This window comes from Mastomys coucha, unplaced genomic scaffold (genome assembly GCF_008632895.1).
Source record: "Mastomys coucha isolate ucsf_1 unplaced genomic scaffold, UCSF_Mcou_1 pScaffold15, whole genome shotgun sequence".
Classification (NCBI taxonomy): Eukaryota; Metazoa; Chordata; class Mammalia; order Rodentia; family Muridae; genus Mastomys; species Mastomys coucha.
Window position 1 is genome coordinate 140,286,929 of NW_022196897.1, and position 22,229 is coordinate 140,309,157.

The 22,229-nt window shown below is 45.4% G+C and overlaps 1 protein-coding gene across 5 annotated transcripts in view; it reads left to right on the forward strand.

The window, feature by feature from the left end:
- Positions 1–16,029: 16,029 nt before the first annotated feature.
- The window catches only part of Cbfa2t2 (CBFA2/RUNX1 partner transcriptional co-repressor 2), a 102,756-nt gene continuing 96,556 nt past the window's right edge, over positions 16,030–22,229 (forward strand). For 4 of the 5 annotated variants that reach the window (XM_031372368.1, XM_031372369.1, XM_031372371.1 and 1 more), the window contains exon 1: positions 16,096–16,242. In XM_031372368.1, coding sequence (XP_031228228.1) covers positions 16,209–16,242 — 34 coding nt within the window. In that variant the 5' untranslated portion in view covers positions 16,096–16,208. Of the gene's footprint in view, positions 16,243–22,229 lie in introns of all 5 variants that reach the window. The other variant, XM_031372372.1, reaches the window with a different exon arrangement.

The window sequence follows — 22,229 nt, forward strand, 5'->3', positions numbered from 1 at the left end:
TTGTCAGACAACAGATTAATGTCAATATTTTTGGAGCATCATCTCAGAATCCTGACCTGTCTACGAATGGGCTTGCTCTCAGGATTCCACCTGGACTCAGGCTTGCGACAGACACCTGGCTCTCACTGCAGCTCAGCATGCAGACTGAAGCTCCAGCACAAAGCTCTTCTCCTCTTTAAATTCCTTCTGGACCTGAGCATGTGTGGAATCCTGCATTCTGTGGATCAGTAGCTCAACATCAAATTAATTTACATGTGAGTCACAGTGCCTCATGTTATCATGAAAAACAACTTCATCTGGGACTCAGAGTCACTCAGTACAACTACAGTGTGTTAGGAGGAAAAACAATTGCACCTATCTTTCCCAATTCTTCCCTGGAAACTGTGGAAATTTCCCAGACTATTCCTGGTCATTTGGGAAATGAAAGAAATTTATTCCTCCATTGGGAACAAGATGTATTTTCATCTATCTATCTACCTACCTATTATCTATCTACCTATCTATCTATCTATCTGGTTTTTTGAGACAGAATGTCTCTATACAACCCTGGCTGTCCTGAAACCTACTATGTTGACCAGGCTGTCCTTGAACTCACTGAGTTCCACCCACCTCTGTCTCCTAAATGCTGGGATTTAAAAGCATGGGACACTACACATGGCAATATTTATGATTTTTTTTAAAAGCCACTTTTCAGATGTTTACTGATCCTAAACTATTATATCACACACTTTGGTCAATCCCTATCTGTTTTCTGCCTGAAGAAGACTGGCCAAGGAGCTGGACTCAGCAATTATGAGGACATGCTTGTCTTGTAAAGGACACAGGTTCGAGTACCAGTACCCACATGTGGGATCAAAACTGCCTGTAGCTGGGCGGTGGTAGCATACACCTTTAATCCCAGCACTTGGGAGGCAGAGGCAGGTGGATTTCTGAGTTCGAGGCCAGCCTGGTCTACAAAGTGAGTCCAGGACAGCCAGGGCTACACAGAGGAACCCTGTCTCGAAAAACCAAAACCAAAAAAAAAAAAAAAACAAAACTGCCTGTAACTCTAGTTCCAGGGGATCAGACTTCTTTCCTGGATTCCATTCCATGGGTACCAGACACAAGCGGTGCACATGCAATCCATTCAGGCAAACATTCATACAAAAACATAAGGGAAAAAAGGAGCGGTGTACACACCTGTAATCCTAGCATTAGAGAGACAGAAGCTCCAGAGAATCAGGAGTTTATGGCCAACCTCAACTACAAGGACAACCTGGATTGCATAAGGCTCATCTTGTAAAAGAAAAAATAAGCCAGGTATAGTAGCTTACATCTGAAATCCTAGTACTGGGGAAGAACCTGAAACAGGAGAACTGCTGAGACACTAGCGAGGGAAGGTTATACAACAAGATCCTGTTTACAAACAACATCAAAGCTCATCAGATCCTCTTACTTTATAAGTATTCTTCTTTGTAGCCTTTTGAGGCACTTCAGAGACTCAAGAATCTGTAGGGGCTAATACTGATGACCCAATTCAGTGTATTACTGAGCTATACCACCCCTCAGCCTATTGTAAATTAACTTCTTTTTGAGACATGATAGAAGGTAGTATAGGCCTTAATCTCAGTATGTAGTCAAGGGTGACCTTGAACTTCTGATCCTCTTTCCCACAACTTTTTTTTTTTTTAAAGATTTATTTATTTACTTTCTGTATGTGAGCACACTGTTGCTGTATTCAGACACAGGAGAAGATGGCAGTTACAGATGGTTGTAAGCCACCATATGGTTATTGGGAATTGAACTCAGGACCTCTGAAAGAGCAGCCAGTGCTCTTAACCTCTGAGCCATCTCTGCAGCCCTTCCCACAACTTCTAAGTTCTAAAGTTACATGTATGTACCACCATGCTTAAGGAGGATTATTTTATTTTGATTTTTTAAAAATTTGTATAAGTTCCAGGACAGCCAGGGCTACACAGAGAAACCCTGTCTCGAAAAACAAAACAAAACAAACAAAAACTTTGTCTGAGTGTGTGAGCGGGTGCCCACAAAGACTGGAAGAGGAGTCAGATTGTCTGGAGGTGGCATTGCAGGCTTTTGAGAACTGCCCAGCATAGGCAAAGAACCAAACAGAGCAACAGCTGAGCCATCTCTCTACAGCTTGGAGGCTACTTGGTTTTGTAAGTTGAGGCAGGCTCTCAGGTAGCTCAGGCTGGCCTTGAACTTGCCACGTACAGCAAAGCTGGCTTTGAACTCTTAAGCTTTTTGTTGTCTAGGTAAGTTTCCTGGTTGACTAGAATTCCAAGACTTCAAAGTTTTATCATTTAAAATTTCACAACTAGAGAATGTTCTCAATTAGAATTTTATGCAGTGGAGAGATACTGATTAACATTCTACCACCACAGACTTTTTTTTTTTATTACTGAAGGTCTCAAGACTTGAGAGCTCTAATAATTTGAATTTCATGGCCTCTCAGTGTTTTAGCAATGCAAGCTTCTCCACCATGATGACTTGGATCTCTTGCTCTATCGAATTCCCTGGAAGGCCTTCCCTAAGCTATTTCTGTCTACCTGACATCTGCCTTAATTTTCTCCATCATGTTGATAAACACTTAAGAATATAACACATGTGTTCCTTCCTGGCTCCCTCACTACAATGCAGGAAGGCACTGAAATAGAAACTTGTTTTGGAATTTGTTTTTTTGCGGGGGAGTATGTGTTATGTAACTCAGTAAGATGGCCTTTAACTGGGGCTGGCGAGATGGCTCAGCGGGTAAGAGCACCGATTACTCTTCTGAAGGTCCTGAGTTCTGAGATCTGACGCCCTCTTCTGGTGCGTCTGAAGACAACTACACTGTACTTATGTATAATAATAAGTAAACCTTTGGGCCTGAGTGAGGGGGAGTGAGTGGAGCAGAGCAGGGCTGACAGGAAGGAACAGAGGTCCTAAATTCAATTCCCAACAACCAGATGAAGGCTCACCACTATCAGTATAGCTACAGTGTATACTCATATACATAAAATAAATAAACCTTAAAAAAAAAAGATGGCCTTTAACTGATTATTCTACCTCTCTTACCTTTTGTTTATCGAGACAGGGTTTCTCTATGTAGCTTTGATTGTCCTAGAACTCTCTCTGTAGTCCAGGTTGGCCTGGAACTCAGAGATCTGCCTGCTTCTGTGTCCCAAGCACTGGGATTAAAGGCATGTATCACCATGAATCGGTTACTCTGCCTTTCTCTACCTGTGTTCCACTATTTCCAGTTTACTTGGTGATGAGACTAGAACCCAGGGCTAACTGGAAGCATCTTATCTAGCTAGATACCTAATGTTACCATTACCTTCTCCAGAAAGCACTCCTTAGTGACCAGGTTTATTTGCCACCATTGTCAAATGTTGTTTAAGCTCCGGTCCATTCATAAGACTCTGTAAAGGCTGGAGAGATGGCTCAGTGGTTAAGAGCACTGACTGCTCTTCTGAAGGTTCCAAGGTCAAATCCCAGCAATCACATGGTGGCTCACAACCACCCTTAATGAGATCTGACTCCCTTTTATGGGGTGTCTGAAGACAGCTACAGTGTACTTACATATAATAAATAAATAAATCTTTTTAAAAAAAGACTGTACTACTTTCTATTTAAGAAAGATGCTAGCTAATATTCTGCCTCTCTCCCTCTCTCTATCTCTTTTTGTGACAGGGCCTCACTATGTAACCCAGGCTAGCCTGGAAACTATCCTTCTGTCTTTGCTTCTTGGGTGTTAGGATTAAAGTCATATGCCACCAATCATTAGCCGGCTGATTTTTTTGATACTTGTAGAGAGCCCATTTACTTCATACCTCCTGTTAAACCAGTGCTTGGCACCCAGTAGCACAATGCCACATTACACTCCTCAAGCAGAATGGAAAAAGATTTGCTAGATCTAAGTGCCATCAAGAATCAGAGGATGTAGGAGGAGGAAAACCTTACGGAGCAAAGACTTTGGGGTTCACAGCCCCCTTCTGAAGAAGGCAGGTACATAAAAATGAACAAATGATTTTTCATTTTAAAAAACATTTATTTTTCTTTTACAGATATGAATGTTTGTTACATTGTATGTGCATTATATGAGCCTAGTACCCATGGATGCCAGAAGAGGGCACCAGATCCCCTGGAACTGGAATTACAGAGGGTGGTGAGCTTCCATGTAGGTGCTAGAAATTGAACCCAGATCTTTTTTTTTTTTTTTTTTTTAAAGATTTTATTTTATTTATTTATTTTATGTGTATGAGTACACTGTAGCTGTACAGCTGGCCATGAGCCATCATGTGTGTGGCTGCTGGGAATTGAACTCAGGACCTCTGCCAGCCCCTTCGCTCCGGCCCCACTCACTCCGGCATAATTCACTGTAGCTGTCTTCAGATGCACCAGAAGAGGGCGTCTGATCTCTTTACGGGTGGTTGTGAGCCACCATGTGGTTGTTGGGATCCGAACTCAGGACCTTCAGAAGAGCAAGTCAGTGTTCTTACCCGCTGAGCCATCTCTCCAGCCCCTGAACCCAGATCTTCTGTAAGAGCAGCAATGGCTCTCACCCCTTAAACATCTTTTGTTATTATTTTGTTGTTGCTGTTGCTTCGAGACAAAGTAAGCTCTGGCTGGAACTCACTATGGAAGCCACTGGCCTAGCTCTCTTAACTGTAATATAACAGGGCTGGTGAGATGACTCAGCGGGTAAGAGCACTGACTGTGCTTCCTAAAGGTCGTGAGTTCAAATCCCAGCAACTACATGGTGGTTCGAAACCACTCATAGTGAAATCTGATACCCTCTTTTGTGTACTCATTTATAATAATAAATAAATCTTTAAAAAAAAAAAACCCTGTAATATAACAAAGCCTGTCATCGTAAAGGGCCTCCATGTCCAGAATACATTTCTTTTTCTTAAAAAATAAGCTGTGCTAGCCATGTGGTTTGTGGTCCCTCTGTATCACAGCTGTTAGATGTACACAACATGGGCCATAGTTCCTACACTAAAGTTTGACTTTTCCTTAACTCTCCCAGGCACAGAAAAGCCTTGGAACTCTGTAGATAAAGCTTTAGGAAGTGGGAGACTAAAGTGGAGTAGGAACACTTTTTTCCCTCCAATTTCAGTGATGTTGTGAAGTCGCTGAACTGTTCAGGGCCTGGGGCTTCTCCTTTGCAAAAGGGCTATAATAAAAGACCTTGGCTCCCAAAGCGATCATGAGGATTAACTGAGACAAGCCTTAGACTCCGGCGAGGGCGGGGGAGGGGGCGCTTAGCGTTACACAATGAATTGCTATTGTTGATAATGATTATTATTACTATGACCAGGGGGACTTTGGGAGTAGCAAATGGAAGGATATATGCAAATCCTCCAGCGCAATGTCTGTCACACTGGAGACCTTCATAAAGGCCTCTAACCGCCGGTTTTACACCCTCATTCCCCCCTCCCAACCCCCATCCACACCCCAGGCCACTTCACATAGGTTTTCCCAGCATCCTTCATGCCTTTCCCCCCTCGACCCCCAACCCACTGCGTGGTCTTCTCGCCCCACAGCCTCAGCCCAGACCACAGAAAATGCCCACGGCAGCTGGCCAGGGTCCGGGAGAGGACCCAGCGCCAAGGGAGGCAGGATCCGGGCAGACCCCCACCCATTGTCTCTGCTCGCCAGCCCGCCAGCCTGCGGGCCCGCCAGCCAGCTGATGTCTTGGGTCGCCGACACCAGCTGGTTAGGCCTCACATCACCTCTAAACGTCCTCCTCCCTGGACCCTCCCAGTCTCTCAGCTTGCCCTAAAACCGCCCAGGAACTCGGAGAGAATCCTAGCGCGATCACCGGGATTGGGCTTTTGTCCTTCAAATCAGTGGCTGATTTGTATTCTTTGGCAATTTGCTTAGCCCCTTCTTTTGTGGAGGGCGAAGCTGTCTCAGCCTGGTCCTTCCCGTTTGTTTTATTCCCGTAATTCTGTTTTTGTTACCCTAGCTGGCTTGGAACTCACTATGCAACTCCTGCCTCTGCCTCCAGCTACCTGCGATAACGAGGAGCACTTTTCCGTACTGTAGCCACTAGGCTCGTATGGCTATTTAAATTAAAATTAAATAATTTTAGTACTTTGGTGCCTCAGTTGTAGGCATCAAACACACAAGCAGGTTTTTTGTTGTTGTTTTGTTTTGTTTTTAGGTTTCAATGTAATCCTGGTTGGCCTTGAGTTTTGCTATGTAGTAAAGGCTGACTTTGAACTCCTGATCCTCCTACCTCTACTATTTGGAGTGAAGGGATTACAGGCTTGCACCCATCATACCAATTGAGCCCCATCTCCTGTCCCCCAGTCCTGCAGCCACATATTAAATGCTCAGTAGCCACAAGTAGGGGCTGGGAGTGTAGCTGGGCAGGGAAGCACTTGCTTAGTATGTACACAGGCCCTGAATCCCATTACCACCATCACACACACGAAAAGCTAGATTGCTGGTAGTGCTGGTACACACCTGTCATCTCAGCACCTGAGAGGCAGTGGCGAGAGGACCGTCGGACGGTCTGAGGCACACAGTGGTTTACATAGTTCCAGGCTAGCCAGGACTAAATAGTGAGACCTGTCTACAAATAAATAAGCAAGCAAGCAAACAAAGTTAAGGCTATCTGAGGGACTCTCATGCTAAGCAGTCAGTATAGGGATGTGTCACCATCATAGAAACTGCTGCGGGAAGAGGCTGATTCAAACCCTTTAATTCAACTAATTTTCTAGACTAGAAGTCTTCCTTTTCCAGCCCTTCTCCCTTCCCCCAACAAGGTAATGACCTTGGTGAGTAGGTGTCCTTTTGTTCTCCGAAGGCCTGCACCTGGGCAGAGGGTGGAGAGCAGGTGTGCAGCTGTGCCCCGGAGCGCCTAAGAGGTGGGCTCAATTGTTGTTCTAAAGCAAACAGCGGCGCCCACAACTCTTGTTTTAGGCTTCAGCTGGAGCCTCCGTGGCCTGTAGGTGAATTTAAGAAAGAAAGGCTTGGGGAAACTGTGAACCCAGTTTCTACCAGCACTCCCTCCCGGGGAGCTTAAGGTCGTTCCTCCTCCTGGGATGCATGGTTTCTAGCACAGCTGACACCTGGAGAAGGTGTGCCAGATGGAATGTGCTTTAAAGAGGGCGGGGAGGGGAAGGACTGGCAATATGCCAGTGGTTGAGGCCCAGCTGCAGCACCGCCTGGACGAGGCTTGTGTGGGCTTTGCCTAGTCTCCTCCGGGTTATACAAATCCCACCTCACCTCTGGAGAGAATCAGGAGTTGTAGTAAGCACAACAGTAATATTTTTATAGCCATGTGGCTGTCTTGCCATCCCCAAGCGTACACCCACAACTAAACTGGTGCTTCTGCTAATTCTTCAGCTAGGGTGGTCTCAACCGATGGCTAGTCTATCCAGCCAAATAGTAAGGCTTTGAATCTCTTATTTTGTTTTGTTTGAGACAGAGTCTTGCTGTAGAGTTTTAGCTGACCTCAAACGTAATGCAATCCTTCCGCTTCACTCTCCCGACTGCTGGGATTACAGGTATGAGCCACTATGCCCAGCTACCTTTCTGGTGCCCCACTTAGAAATCCTTGGCAAACTCTGCTGCCCACACCTTCAAAATATATCTGGAATCCACTCCCTTTCCAAGTCTCCACTGCCTCCATCCACTTTGAGTATTAATTACCCCAGCAACATTCCAACTTTGCCTTTCTCCAGTATACTCTCTTTCCTATATAGATAGAGACCTCGGAACTGTCTGGTGGCTGCAAAACTGACTTACAACAAAGCCATAGTCTTTATTAAGGTGCAACAGGTCCCACACAGGCTCTGGGCACCTTCTATGTCTCTTGTTCTTTACCAGTTTCCTTAGTGTGCTACAAATGTTCTTGTCTTGAGGCCTTCATTTCCTACTACCCTTTCCTTGACTCACATTTGGCAGTTCTTTTACCTTCTTCAGGTTTCAGTGGTATAAATGTCACCTTCTTAGCCAGGTAGTGGTGGTCCACACCTTTAAGCTCAGCACTCTGGGGGTAGAGGCAGGTGTTTCTCTGCATTAGAGGCCAGCCTGGTCTATGAACAGATCCAGAACAGCAAGAGCTGCTACACAGGAAAAATCTCTCGTCTCAAAACAAACAAAAAGACTTTCTTTGCTACTTTATAAAAAATAGAACCTGGCAGGATGGTGATGGCGCACGCACGCATTTAGTCCCAGCACTTGGGAGGCAGAGGCAGGCGGATTTCTGAGTTCGAGGCCAGCCTGGTCTACAGAGTGAGTTCCAGGATAGCCAGGGCTATACAGAGAAACCCTGTCTCGAAAAAAAAAAAAAGAAGAAGAAGAAGAAGAAGAAGAAGAAGAAGAAGAAGAAGAAGAACCTAAACTACACTCTTCGATTTTCTCCTGCCTATTCTTTTCTTAGAATAGTGTTATTACATCATCAGCTAGTGGGCCAGCCCCAAAGGACAGGAATTTTGTCTAAGACTGTTGTTATCCCCAGAGCTGAGTACAGTTCTGGTGCTCAATGATAAGTTGAGATATGGAACAGTAGAAGAAAACCCAGTATGCTCAAGGCTCTGGAATACCCTAGTATAGTAAATAATCGGGGTGTTTTTTGTAAACCAAAATTTTGCCATATTACCTCTGGGGAAATCAGGCTTGGGGGCTAGGACCACTTCCCCACACACAATTGGAATTAATAGCCAGAGTAGGACACTCAGCGTACCCAGTGCCCTGGGAACCTCAGATGCATAGCCTGAGACCCACCCCACCCCACCCCCGTCCTGCGGAGGCTCCAACTTTTCGGGTTTTTCTCCTTTAAGAATATCTGGTGGTACATTTGTTTAGAAGGAAGGGTGTGTTGTGTGTGTGGTGGGGGGTAAACCTGAGTACTGAGACTAAAAGAAAGTTTTTTGTGTTTGCTTTTGCCCCAGGCTCCAGGACCCATCCTTTGGTCTTCAACTAGGCAGCAGAGAAGCCTATTCACTCTGGCTAGTGCCTCCTTGTCCTCTCAGCTTCCAAGAGGAATGGCAGAGGAAACAAAAGGCTCTTTGGGAACTGGTGGTGTGGCTTAGTCAGTAAGAAGTTTATCTAGCATTAAGCCCTGGATTCTATCCCCAGCACCCCTAAAACATGACTGGGGGGACATGTCTGCAATCCCGGTTACTCTGGAGGATGAATCGGGATGTTTGGGAGTTCAAGGCAAGCCAGATCCACTTAATGAAAAGCTGTTTTTGCTTGCTTTGAGATAGAGTCCCGAGTAGCATACACTAGAATAAAACCCAATAGTACCAGAGGATAACTTTGAACTCCTGATCCTCCTGTACCACCACACCTGGCAAAGGCTTTTTCTTTGGGTAGTTCCAAGGATTGAACGCAGGTTCTTATGCATGATAGGCAAGCTCTCTACCACTAGGCTATCTCTGTAGCCTCTAGTTTACCCGATAGTCTGGGCTTCCTTTAGTTTTCCTGGCCATTGGCAAATACAGATTTTTCCAATCTCTCTCTCTCTTTTTTTTTTTTTTTTTTTTTTTTTTTTGGTTTTTCGAGACAGGGTTTCTCTGTGTAACCATGGCTGTCCTGGAACTCACTCTGTAGACCAGGCTGGCCTCGAACTCAGAAATCCGCCTGCCTCTACCTCCCAAGTGCTGGGATTAAAGGTGTGCGCCACCACTGCCCGGCCTGATTTTTCCAATCTTATTTATTTATTTATTTATTTATTTATTTATTGACAGGTCTCTCTACCTAGCCCTGGCAGTCCTGAAACTCACTATGTAGACTAAGCTGGCCTTAAATTCACAGGGATCCCCCTCTGCCTAACTAGTGATGGGATTAAAAGAAAGGACAACCCACCCAGTCCAATCTTAATTATTAATGTTAATTTTCAGATCATATACTATCACAAGAACACATGCATTACAGAATGGCTAAGAACCTGTTAAAGAGGCTACTAGGTTCAAAGGTGCCTTACTAAAGGCTGAAGGCTGGGAGCTAATGCAGATCGATTCTAGGAGAGTAACTGCTTAGGTTAACATAACAACTGATGCCTGCACAGTTAGTTCCAGCTTGGGCTACTGAAGCTCTGGGATGGTTCCAGGTAAAAAATTGGGGCGGGCAGTGATGGTGCACTGCACGTCTTTAGTCCCAGCACTTGGGAGGCTGAGGCAGGTGGATTTCTGAGTTCGAGGCCAGCCTGGTCTACAGAGTGAGTTCCAGGACAGCCAGAGCTTTACAGAGAAACCTTGTCTCGAAAAAACAAAACAAAGCAAAACAAAACAAAACAAAATTGAGCTGGGTGGGAGTACTCCACATCTGAAATTCCAGCATCTTCAAGTCAGAGGCAAGTGCATCAAATTCTAGGCCAATCTGCTGGATAATATAGTTACTACCTGGCCAGGCAGGGCTACCTAGGCAGGTTTTGTTCTAAAGAAAAATAATAGCCAGGCGGTGGTGGTGCACGCCTTTAATCCCAGCACTTGAGAGGCAGAGGCAGGCAGATTTCTGAGTTCGAGGCCAGCCTGGTCTACAGAGTGAGTTCCAGGACAGCCAGGGCTACTCAGAGAAACCCTGTCTCGAAAAACCAAAAAAAAAAAAAAAAAGAAAAAAAAGAAAAGTAATGATACAAGTGGTGGTGGGTGGTAAATTCTAGGCTTACTAGGTCCTCAGAAAAGATGACTGGCTTCCTCAAGCCATCCATGTAAGCCAAAACTCTTGGGACTCTGGGGACAGAGTTAGGAACTCAGTGCTTACGGGTATCTTGATTGGTGATGATGTCTCAGCCGACGTTAGGAGCCCCTTTTATTGTATGGTCCAGGTGAAGGAGATGTAGCATTCTTTGGTCTGGTGTGTTTGGTCTGGTGTGTTTGATAAGTTTGTCGGCCTGTTTTTTCTGATAATGTCTATCATTAAATTAAGTGGTAGCCAGAGCAAGGACATCCTGATCTCTAGTTCACTTGTGATTATTGCAGCTTTGCAAGACCAGCAGGCAAGAGGCCAGGGCTGAGACTTAAGCCTAGACTGAAGGAAATGAGTTTGAAGCCAGCCCGTTATATAGTGAACCTGTCTCAACAACAACAATTTTTTAAAACAGTTAAGGTGCTTTATTTTCTTCATAATTTTCTTTTTTAAAAAAAAAATTTATTTATTTATTATATGTAAGTACACTCACTGTAGCTGTTTTCAGACACTCCAGAAGAGGGTGTCAGATCTCATTATGGATGGTTGTGAGCCACCACGTGGTTGCTGAGATTTAAACTCAGGACCTCTGGAAGAGCAGTCAGTGCTCTTAACTGCTGAGCCATTTCTCCAGCCCCCCATAATTTTCTTGAGTATTTAATTTGGATTTTATTTTACTTATTTATTTTGAGACAGGAACTCATTATGTTCCTTCCTCATTTTTCAAACTGGCTCGGAATTCTTGATCCTTCTGGTCTCTATCTCCAGGGTACTAGGTTTATAGGCTTACTCAATACGATGCTTTTGTATTCTATGTTAATTTTCGTCATAAGCATGCTCATTCAGATTGAATTCATAAACAGTATGAATTCTAATAATACAGCTAGTGTCCAGAAACTTCGACTGTTCATGTCTTCCACCGAGATCTTTTTAGGCACCTTTTCCTTTGGAGAAAGTTTTTTTTTTCTTGACAAAGTCTGACACATGGCAAATATTTTTTTTTTTTAAGATTTATTTATTTTATGTGTCTGAGTACACTGTGGCTGTACAGATGGCCCTGAGCCATCTTGTGGTTGCTGGGAATTGAACTCAGGATGGCCCCACTCACTCGGCCCTGCTTGCTCGCTCTGCCCTGCTCACTCAGTTTGCTCCACTCTGCTCATTCAGACTTAATACACTGTAGCTGTCTTCAGACACACTAGAAGAGTCGGATCTCATTACGGGTGGTTGTGAGCCACCATGTGGTTGCTGGGATCTGAACTCAGGACCTTCGGAAGAGCAGTCAGTGCTCTTACCCCCTGAGCCATTTCACCAGCCCCCAAATATTTCTCTGTTACATAGACAGGCTTGGTCAAGTGTGAAGGAAGTGAGTGCAGTGGAACACACCTGTAATACTTCAGGACACTGAAACAGGAGGATTGCTATGAATTTCAGACTGTGGAATTACCATATGGCAAGTAGTAAGCCAGCCAGAGTCATACAGGGAAACCCCAACTCAAAAATGATAAGGATAACAAAATCTGGGCCTGATGGTGTGCTAGAATCCCAGGCCATGGTGGTGTAAAAGACCTGATGGTGTGCTAGAATCCCAGGCCAGGGTGGGCCTGATGGTGTGCTAGAATCCCAGGCCAGGGTGGGCCTGATGGTGTGCTAGAATCCCAGGCCAGGGTGGTGTAAAGGACCTGATGGTGTGCTAGAATCCCAGGCCAGGGTGGGCCTGATGGTGTGCTAGAATCCCAGGCCAGGGTGGTGTAAAGGACCTGGTGGTGTGCTAGAATCCCAGGCCAGGGTGGTGTAAAGGACCTGGTGGTGTGCTAGAATCCCAGGCCAGGGTGGTGTAAAAGACCTGGTGGTGTGCTAGAATCCCAGGCCAGGGTGGTGTAAAGGCCCTGATCACTTTGGAAGAAGCTGGCTGTGTGCTAGGAGGTAATGGTATACTGACTCATGCTGGAAAAGTGAGAGATTAAACTTCCAATGTAGCCAAAAAGCAGGAGGAAAAGGAAGAGGAGAAAAAGAAGAGGAAAAAAAGAAAAGGGGGAAGAGAAGAAGAAGTTGAAGAAGAAGGAGGAAGAAGAGGAGGAGGAAGAGGAGAAGAGAAGAAAAAAGGCCCGGCCAAGAGGCCAATGCAGTACAACCATCCCTTTGTCAATGTTGGGCCCACCTTTGACAAAAAGAAGGGCCCCAGCACTAATTCCTAAGTCCTATTGGGACAATAAAGCCACCTTTGTGGGGGTGGGGTGGGAAGGACCAATCAACAAACAAACAACCACCACACCACACCACTATCATGAATAAATACGTAAGTAAATAAATATCAGTAATGTTTCAACAAGGAACATGACTTAAGGGAGTTACTTCACAAGTCTGTAAGAGGCTCTCTCACTGTCTTCTGGTGTGGCCTGGAGTTTATCATTCACTAGCAGAGGAAGTGGTGTGGCCTAGACAGATGGCAGGCAGCGTGCACATCTCTCTGCCTGCCCAGCTTTACTCTTGTCACTAAAGACAAACACTGGGGTGACAAAAAGAAGAAGGAAAAAATTCAGGTTGGTATGATCATATCTGGAATCTCAGAATTTGGGATGCCAAGGCATGGGACTTGTTAAGGAGTTCCAGGCCAGTCTGAGATATAGACTGAGAATCTTTTGTTTTGTTTTGTTTTGTTTTTTGAGACAGGGTTTCTCTGTGTAGCCTTGGCTGTCCTGGAACTCTGTAGATCAGGCTGGCCTCGAACTCAGAAATCTGCCTGCCTCTGTCTCCCAAGCGCTAGGATTAAAGGCGTGTGCCACCACTGCCCGGCCTAAACTGAGAATCTTAAGGAAAAAAATAAAGTAAAATAAACAAATAGCTCAGAGGTCCAAGCAATTTCTAGTTCCTTAGTCTATCAGAACCTGTAACTTTTGTTTGTTTGTCTGTTTGTTTACAGAGCCAGGGATCAAACATAGGGCATCAGTCCATGTTAGGGAACTACTATGGGAGACAGGACCTGACAGTAGGTCAGACTGGTCCCATAGTAGCCATCTTTCTGGCTCATAATACACTTGATATATAGAATTGTCTTTTTAATTTATTTTTATTTTATATGCATTAGTGTTTTGCCTGCATATATGTCTGTATGAGGGAGTCAGATCCCCTGGAATTGGAGTTACAGGCAGGTGTGAGCTGCCATGTGGGTGCTGAGAATTGAACCCACATCTAGAAGAGCAGACCAGTGCCTGTAACCTCTCCAGTCTCTGTAACTGAATTCTACCCCCACCCCCTTTTTTTAAAAGATTTATTTTTTTGTTTTATATAAGTACACTGTCATTTTCTTCAAACACCCCAGAAGAGGGCATCAGAACACATTATAGATGGTTGTGATGCTGGGAATTGAACTCAGGACCTCTGGAAGAGCAGTCAGTGCTCTTAACCACTGAGCCATCTCTCCAGCCACCCCCACCCCTTCTTCAGAACTGAGTTCTCTGTGTAGCCCTAGCTGTCTTGGAATATGCTCTGTAGACCAGGTTAGTCTTAAACTCACTGAAATCCACCTGCCTCTGCCTCCTGTGTGCTGGGATTAAAGATGTGTAGCTGAATTCTTGATCCTCTTCCCAGTGCCACTTTACAGGATTACAGGTGTGTGCCATTTCACCTGGCAAATGCCACTGCAGCTCACCCAGTTTGGCCTCTAACTCATCATATACATGAGGACAATCTTGAACTGATCCTGCATTTACCAATCAAGTGCTGGAAGTACAGGTGTGACCCACCATGCCTGACCTTGTTTTACTGAGACAGTCTGACTATATGTCCCTCACTGGCTTTGAATTGGCCTTTATTTTGCTTCAGTTTTCCTAGGGTTGGGATTACAGGTTTGTGCCACCATGCCAGGCTGGCTTCATTTTAGTTATAATTCCTTTGAGAGACAGAATGGCATAGAACTTATGCTATTGTCGGAGTAGTTTCTTGGGTTGCTATGAGATTTATGTTTTGAGTTTGCTAACAGAAATGGGTGGACAAACCAGTGGGAAAGACTCTTCCTAATGTGTAGAAAAGAGGAAAAACTATACTTGGTACTGTGAAGATTAATTGCATAGTGTATAAAAACAGCTGTTGAAGACAGGCTAGTGACTCTTGCTTACAATCCCAGCATTTGGGATGCCAAGGGAGGAGGATGGGTGCGTGTTCCAGGCCATCGTGGCTACACTGTGTGTTCTAGGCCAGCCAAACATACAAAATAGACCCTTTTTCAGAAACAACTGTTTGTGCGGCCTGCTGGTGTTATAGACACAGCATTTGGGAGGCAGACTTAGAAGTATGGCTTAAGGTTCAAGGCTAACCTGGTGTAGGTCAGTGAGGTCAAACTAGCCAAATGTACATTAAGACATTGTTTCAACAACCAAAACAAACCCTTACTTAACCAGACCTTTAGCCCCAGCACTTGGGAGGTAGTTAGGTAGACAGAACTCTGTGAGTTTAAGGCCAGCCTGTTCTACAGAGCTAGTTCCAGGACAGCTAGAGCTACAAGTGAGACACTGCGTCAAAAAAACCAAAAAACAACAAAAACCAAAAAACCCCTGCACATATACGTGCCCCTCCCCACAAACACAGACACAAACCCCACAAAGCCCTTGATCTGATACAGAAATCAATAATGACGCTGGGCAGTGGTGGTGCACGCCTTTAATCCCAGCACTTGGGAGGCAGAGGCAGGTTGATTTCTGAGTTCGAGGCCAGCCTGGTCTACAGAGTGAGTTCCAGGACGGCCAGAGCTATACAGAAAAACCCTGTCTTGAAAAACAAACAAAAAAACCAAAACAAACCAAACCAAAAAATAATGACAGTTACTAGTTATTCTAACCACTTAGGTTCCTATAGCCCCAAAAGATGTAGAAATCTGCGAGATAGCTAATTAGGCAAAGATGCTTGCTGTCAAGCTTGATGCCTGAAATTTGACCGGCTGGATCCACCGGGTGAAAGGAGAGCATGCCCCTAACTTGTCCTCTGACACTCACATGCACGCGTTGGACTCCCTCACACATATACACGCACATATAGACAATAAACTGATGTAAAAAACAAATAAGTAAAAGGAGGAAAGAACAATTTTAACCCCCAATACAACCGTCAAAGCGTTGAGGCCTGTACCTGAAGAGTCCCTCCCCGAAGCCCCGCCCCAGGATCCGCCCCCGTCCCTAGGTTGCCGCCCAGGCCACATCCGGAAGTCTGGAGCTCCGAGAAGGGCGGTTCTGTGTGGCCGCGCGTAGCGCGCGGGAGGCGGGTCGAGGTGTAGGCAGTTCCAGGATAGGACGCAGCCTGGCTCGGAAGGGGCGGGCCAGGTCAGGGGGCGGGGCTTCGCGGGAGCGCCCTCGGGCCCGGCTTCCGCGTGCGTTGGTCTGCGCGCGGGAGCGAGCGCGCGCGCGGCGGGGGCGTGCCGCAGCCGTCTGGGGGCGGGGCGGCGCGCGGCCTAACGGCGGCGGCAGCGGCGGCGGCGCTGGTGCGGGCGAGTTCGGCGGGTGCAGGTCCCGGCCTGCGCCTGCGGAGGGCTCCGGCGGAGGGTCGAAGCGGGCGGCGCTCGCGACGGACTTCGCTCCGCGATGGTGGGCGTCCCTGGAGCGGCCGCCTTCCAACGTAAGTGGGGCGGGAAGGCGGACGGCCGAGGGGTGTGTGTGGAGGGGCCTGCCGCTCCATAGGCGGGAGGCTCAGCAGAGGCCCCCCGCGAGAGGCCTGGGCAGGGAAACTGAGGCCGGGATTAGGGCACCGGATCCAAGGTCACGCGGCTCCCCGGCCTTCCGGGGCCCTCGGGGCTATCCCGGCGCTTCCTGTGGGGCTCGCGGCTCCGGGTGCTAAGCCGGACTGTGCGGAGCGGCCTTGGAGCTCAGGCCTGGCGGGCGCCCTGTGGACTGGCCGCGAGAGAAGTATTGTTTTGTTTTCGCGGGATCGGGGCTGAAAGTCCGGTCCCGGGAAACACGACGGATTTTGAGCGACGTGTGGTAGATGTTGGAGGACGCGAGGCTGATATTCCGGAGGGCCCTGTTGAATGCAGTCTCTGGGGTCGGACTGCTTTGGGTTCATGTCCCGGCTCCCTCGCGTATAGGCAGTGTGACCTTGGCGTTCCCAAAGTCTCAGTTGTTCTGTCTGAAAAATGGGTTGGGAGGAACGTTCCCTGAATGCTGTAGTAGTAGGGTTTCGTGAATCCAGTAGAATGCTCTGAACACACAGTTGCACACCATACTCAAGTGTGAAAATTGACTATCGTAACCAGTTTGTTGTGTGTTCCTCGGAAAAGTCCGAAGTTGGGGGTCTGGTTGTGTTTTGTTAGTTTGCTTAGGATATCTTGTCTTTGCCTAGTCCTTCTGTGTGACCCAGTTGTGTTTTTATTCTTATCCCCAAGTTCGCTATTCCATTTATCCGATCCTTGGAAGAGGGATGGCATCGTTTAATAAGAACAATAAAAATTTAATTGTCATTAAAATAGCAGTAATAGCTAACATGACTTGAGTACCAGGCATTTTGCATTCGATTCATTTAATATTTATTAAATCATCTAAGTACAAAGGATCACTCTAGGCCCAGAGACTACAGCAACAAACTTGACAAGACTAGATTCTGGATTTGAGTTTGAGAGAGGGACGCATGTTTTGTGGATATTTCTTTGTCTATGCCAGGTGACAGTCTAAAAACAGGTATTTGAGGCACTTTGGAGGCAGGTGGATCTCTGAGTTTGAGGCCAGCCTGATCTTTACAGTCAGTTCTCCTCCAGCTAGGGTTACATTGTGAGACCCTGCCTCAAACAAACAACAACAAAAAACCCTAAAAATAAAACAAAAAATAAATAATTATAAAAGCTAAAGTCAGATATTGCGGGATGCCTGTTGTGCAAGGGTAAACTGCGAACTCTTAACCCCTCCCCTTCTTGCTCTTAAGCAGTTATAGCCTTTTTTTCTTGGGTGCTCATTCCACATTGAATGGGAAAAGATCCAAAATAGATTTACCCACTAATGCCTGTGTATTTGAGCGTGCTGTCGCTGCTCTTGATGGTCGTCTGAAGGGAGACAGGTGCCCTTAGGTGTGACGGTGTCACTATGTAAGAAAAGTGGGAGAAGCTCTTACATGAATTTAAATTAGCTTACTTAGAGCAGTATTGGGGATTGCACTTAGGGCCTCGTGCTTCATGCACTACACTGAGCTGCATCCCCAGCCCTCTTTGTTTTCAGACAAAGTTGCCCAGGCAACTTGTAATTCTGTCTCAGCTTCCCAGTAGCTAAAAATACAGGCCTGTGTCACTAGGTCCAGATGAACTAACACATTTTTATTTCCATGTCTTTTATATTTTCAGTTAAATATATTCCAAGAAAGTTGAGTATGGTGAAAGCCTGTATCATTCATTCCAGCACTCAGGAGGCTGAGGCAGGAGAATTTGAGTTTGAGGTCAGCCCAACCAATGTAGTGAGACTGTTTGGAAAAACAACAGCCAGGAAGTAGGATTTTGTGGTTTGTTATGTAACTAAATTTCTTTGCAAAAGTTAGTCTGTAGTGGTTTAATATGCTTGCTTATTGCTTGTTATATTAACCCATTTATTGGGGTTGAGAACTGAACTGAAGGCCTATATGTGCTAGGCAGTAACTTTTTCTTTTTTTTCTCTGTGTTGCCTTAGCTGTCCTGGTCACTCTGTAGACTAGGCTAGCCTTAAACTCAGATTGACCTGCCTCTGCCTCCCTCCGTTAGTATTAAAAGTATGTACCACCACCACCCGTCAGGTATTTAGAACTCAAAACTACAAAATTCTCCTTTAAAAAAAAAAAGTCTCAAGGCTGGTGAGATCACTCAACGGATAAGAGCACTGACTGCTTTTCCAAAGGTCATGAGTTCAAATCCCAGCAACCACATGGTGGCTCACAACCACCAGTAATGAGATCTGATGCCCTCTTCTGGTGTGTCTGAAGACAGCTATAGTGTACTTACATATAGTAAATAAATACATCTTTGGGCCAGAGCAAGCGGGAGCGAGCAGGGTTGACTGGAGCAAGCAGAGGTCCTAAAAATTCAATTCCCAACAACCACATGAAGGCTCACAACCATCTGTACAGCTACACACTCATATACATAAAATAAATAAATCTTTAAAAAAAAAAGTTTCTCTGGGCCTCCAATTTTTTTCTTTTTTTGGAGACATGGGTTCACTGTGTAGCCCTTGCTGTCCTGAAGCTCACTATGCTTAAAACATAAAAGACATGGACCAGGCTGACCTAGAGCTCACAGAGATCTGCTTACCACTGCCTAGTTAGAACTAGTTCCAGGACAGCCTGGGCTACACAAAGAAACCTTGTCTCAAACAAAAAAAAACCCACAAAAAAAAAAAAAAACAAAACAAACCACAGAAGAGATAGGATCTTACTGTGTCCTCTCCTAGGTAGGCCAGTCCCACCTCCGTGCTGGGCTCCTCAGAGCTGTCGTGGTACAGGCATGTGTCATTTTCAGTGATTTCAGAAGCTTACCTACACTCTTTTCTTCCTTTTTTCAGTGTTGAAGAACACAGGCTTTAGAGAATGCTAGGCAAGGGCTCTAGGCAAGGGCTCTAACTGGCCTGTGTTTTAATTGTTTATAGCCCCTGGGAAAAGGAAGTGGGAAAGAGCTCAGTCCTAAGTTTGCTTTATCAAAGTGAAGTCCCTGGGCAAGTACCATAGTGCTCTCTAGTCCTCTGGTGTTCACTCCATTGGAATAGACAGCTAAGTTTGCACAACTTCATGAATATTTGTTTTACGTCTTATTTTTTTGGCAGTGCTGAACAAAAAACAAAACAAAACAAAAACAACCCCACCCTAACAATAACTAGGGTCTCTCATTCGCTGGGCTTCATCCCAGACCCAAGTTTTCTGTTCCAGTGAAGTAGGCTCTTACTCTGCAGCAAAGACCTGCCTCAGTTTACCCAGTAGGTCAGGCTGCCCTCAGACTTGTGGCAAGCTTTCTATCCTAGCCTTTTAACTTGAAGGGATTATGGATGTGAACCTGGCTGAGTATTTGTTTTAAATAACAGTTTAAGCTAGGGGTGCAGCTCATTGGTAGACTACTCATCCACCATGGGCAAGGCCCTGTGTTTGATCCCTTGCACATAAAAAAAGTAACAATTACAGTCACATTATAATTGATGTTCTAACATTTCTTTTGTTGGTTTTTTTGTTTTGTTTTTTTCGAGACAGGGTTTCTCTGTGTAGCCCTGGATGTCCTGGAACTCACTCCGTAGACCAGGCTGGCCTCGAACTCAGAAATTCACCTGCCTTTGCCTCCCAAATGCTGGGATTAAAGGCATGCGCCACCACTGCCCGGCTAAAATGCTTAAACAATGCTTGACACACTGTTCAGGTGATGTTAGGGCTGAAGATAGAAAGGTGTCTCTGGAGCTCACATTTCATTGGGGTACTGCATAAATAATGGGTAATGGAAGTTAAAGTGCTTAATTTGGAGGGGCATTTATTTTATTTTCATGGGAGAAGTGGGATATATGATGTTACTAAAGTGGCAGTAAGTTTCAGCTGGATTGTGGAAGTGCTGCATGGCAGGACAGTTCTAGAGTTCAGCGGGCTCAGCTTACTCATAGGTATTCCTTCATTTGCCCATTTAGCTAAAGATGCAAACTTGCAGACCAAGACCCTTGAGCAAGGTAAATGTGGCATTCATAAAGTGGCAAAGGTTTATAAATTAGTGACCCTTGAAAGAAGCTGAAACATAAATGGGACAGAATCTAAATGTTAGGTAATTACAGATATTTTTACAGTAGGCAGGTCCTGTGCATTCCTTACTATAAATAGCTGTAGAATTGTTCTCTTGAGGAACTTTTCTATATGTGGCACATAGCTATTAGGATGATACAGAGAAATGAAAATGTACCGCTGGGCAGTGGTGGCGCACTCCTTTAGTCCCAGCATTTGGGAGGCAGAGGCAGGTGGATTCTGAGTTCGAGGCCAGCCGAGGCTACACAGAGAAACCCTGTCTCGAAAAACCCAAATCAAAAAGAAAAAGAAAAGAAAAGAAAAGAAAGTGTACCAATGAGATCTTACTGAGGATGAACACCCAAGTGCCTTCTGCTTACTTCTCTTGCTCCACTCCTGTTTCTCATCCTATTCTCTGGTTGACTTAGTTACTTGAACTCTATCTGTGGACTTCCTTCCTCTCTGAAATGATCAAATTATTTCCCTGCTCCTTTTTATTAGGGATTGCTCCTAGCTGACTGGGTTATCCTAGCTCTTCCTGTCAGTGTAGCCCTTGCTGATTTCCAACTCCAGATCCTCCCATCTTCCTACCTCTTTAGTGCTAAGATTAAGAGCATGAGCCACCAAGCCTGTACAGGATTGCCATAAATTTCCTTAGAGATAAACTGGGAAAAAGGCAATATTGGTTTAATAACACACACCTGTAATCTAGCATTTGGCAGGTTGACTCAGGAGGATTATTACAAGTACCAAGACAGCCTGGGCAGTCTCAAAAAACAAACAAAGGTGGGTATTAAAATAGTAACTCTTGGCTGGACTTGATGGCACACACCTCTAATCCCAGCTCTTGGGAGGCAGAGGCAGGTGGATCTCTTGAGTTTGAAGCCACAATCTTCCAGGACAGCCAGGGCTACACAGAGAAACTCTGTCCGAAAAACAAAAGACAAAATAAGATCTGACTCTTGCTGGCGCTGTGATACGTGCCTATAATCTTCCTTCTTGGGAAGCTGAGGCAGGTGGTTACGGAGCTGACTGGGCTGTGCAGTGAGACTCTCTTAAGATAGGAGAAAGCAAGCAAATAAACAAAAGGACTTTGAGTTTTTTCCTTCTGTTGCATTGTTATAATCAGATGTAGAAATCAAAGTAAAATTTGGAGTGACCAATCTGAATTCTGAATTTATAGCTCTGGAGTTGGCAGACTTTTAAATTAAATTAGCTGATGGCAACAAACATGTAATCTAACCTCTCCAGCAGCTCAAGTGAAATGTTAATATCTGGCATCACACACATTCCTTGACACACACAAAACTTTGACCTTTTCTCTCTTACAAATGTTTGCCTCATTCCTTTGTTAATTTTGATCATCATGTAGAGGTCCTGCCTGCTTTTAATTTTTCAAACCCACATGAGAGCAAACATTCACACAGCACAGATTTATTCATTTAGTCTCATATCCCTAGAGTAACAAACACACCCCTCATTTCCTGGGATTCACAACTCTCCTGATCACTGTCACCCCGCCCATGAGAGCTGATAGACCCGTGCTGTTTTTCTGTACTGTAAAAAAACGTGACAAGTTTTTCTTGTCTTCAGTACTTTTTGTTTCTTTCTAGAAAAGTAATGTCAGCTTTGAGGGGAGGTGACAAGCAGAAACGAGTCATCTTCCCTTTCCTTTCCTTTTTACTCTTTTCCAGGCTGGCCTAAAAATCATTTTCCTGACTCAACCTTAGGGATTGCAGGTGTGAACACATTCACTTTACCTACCTACCTACCTACCTACCTATCTGTAGACCAGCCTGGCTCTTCCCCATGAGAGCTTAGATTAAAGGAGTGTGTCACAGCCGGGCGGTGGTGGTGCACGCCTTTAATCCCAGCACCTGGGAGGCAGAGGCAGGCGGATTTCTGAG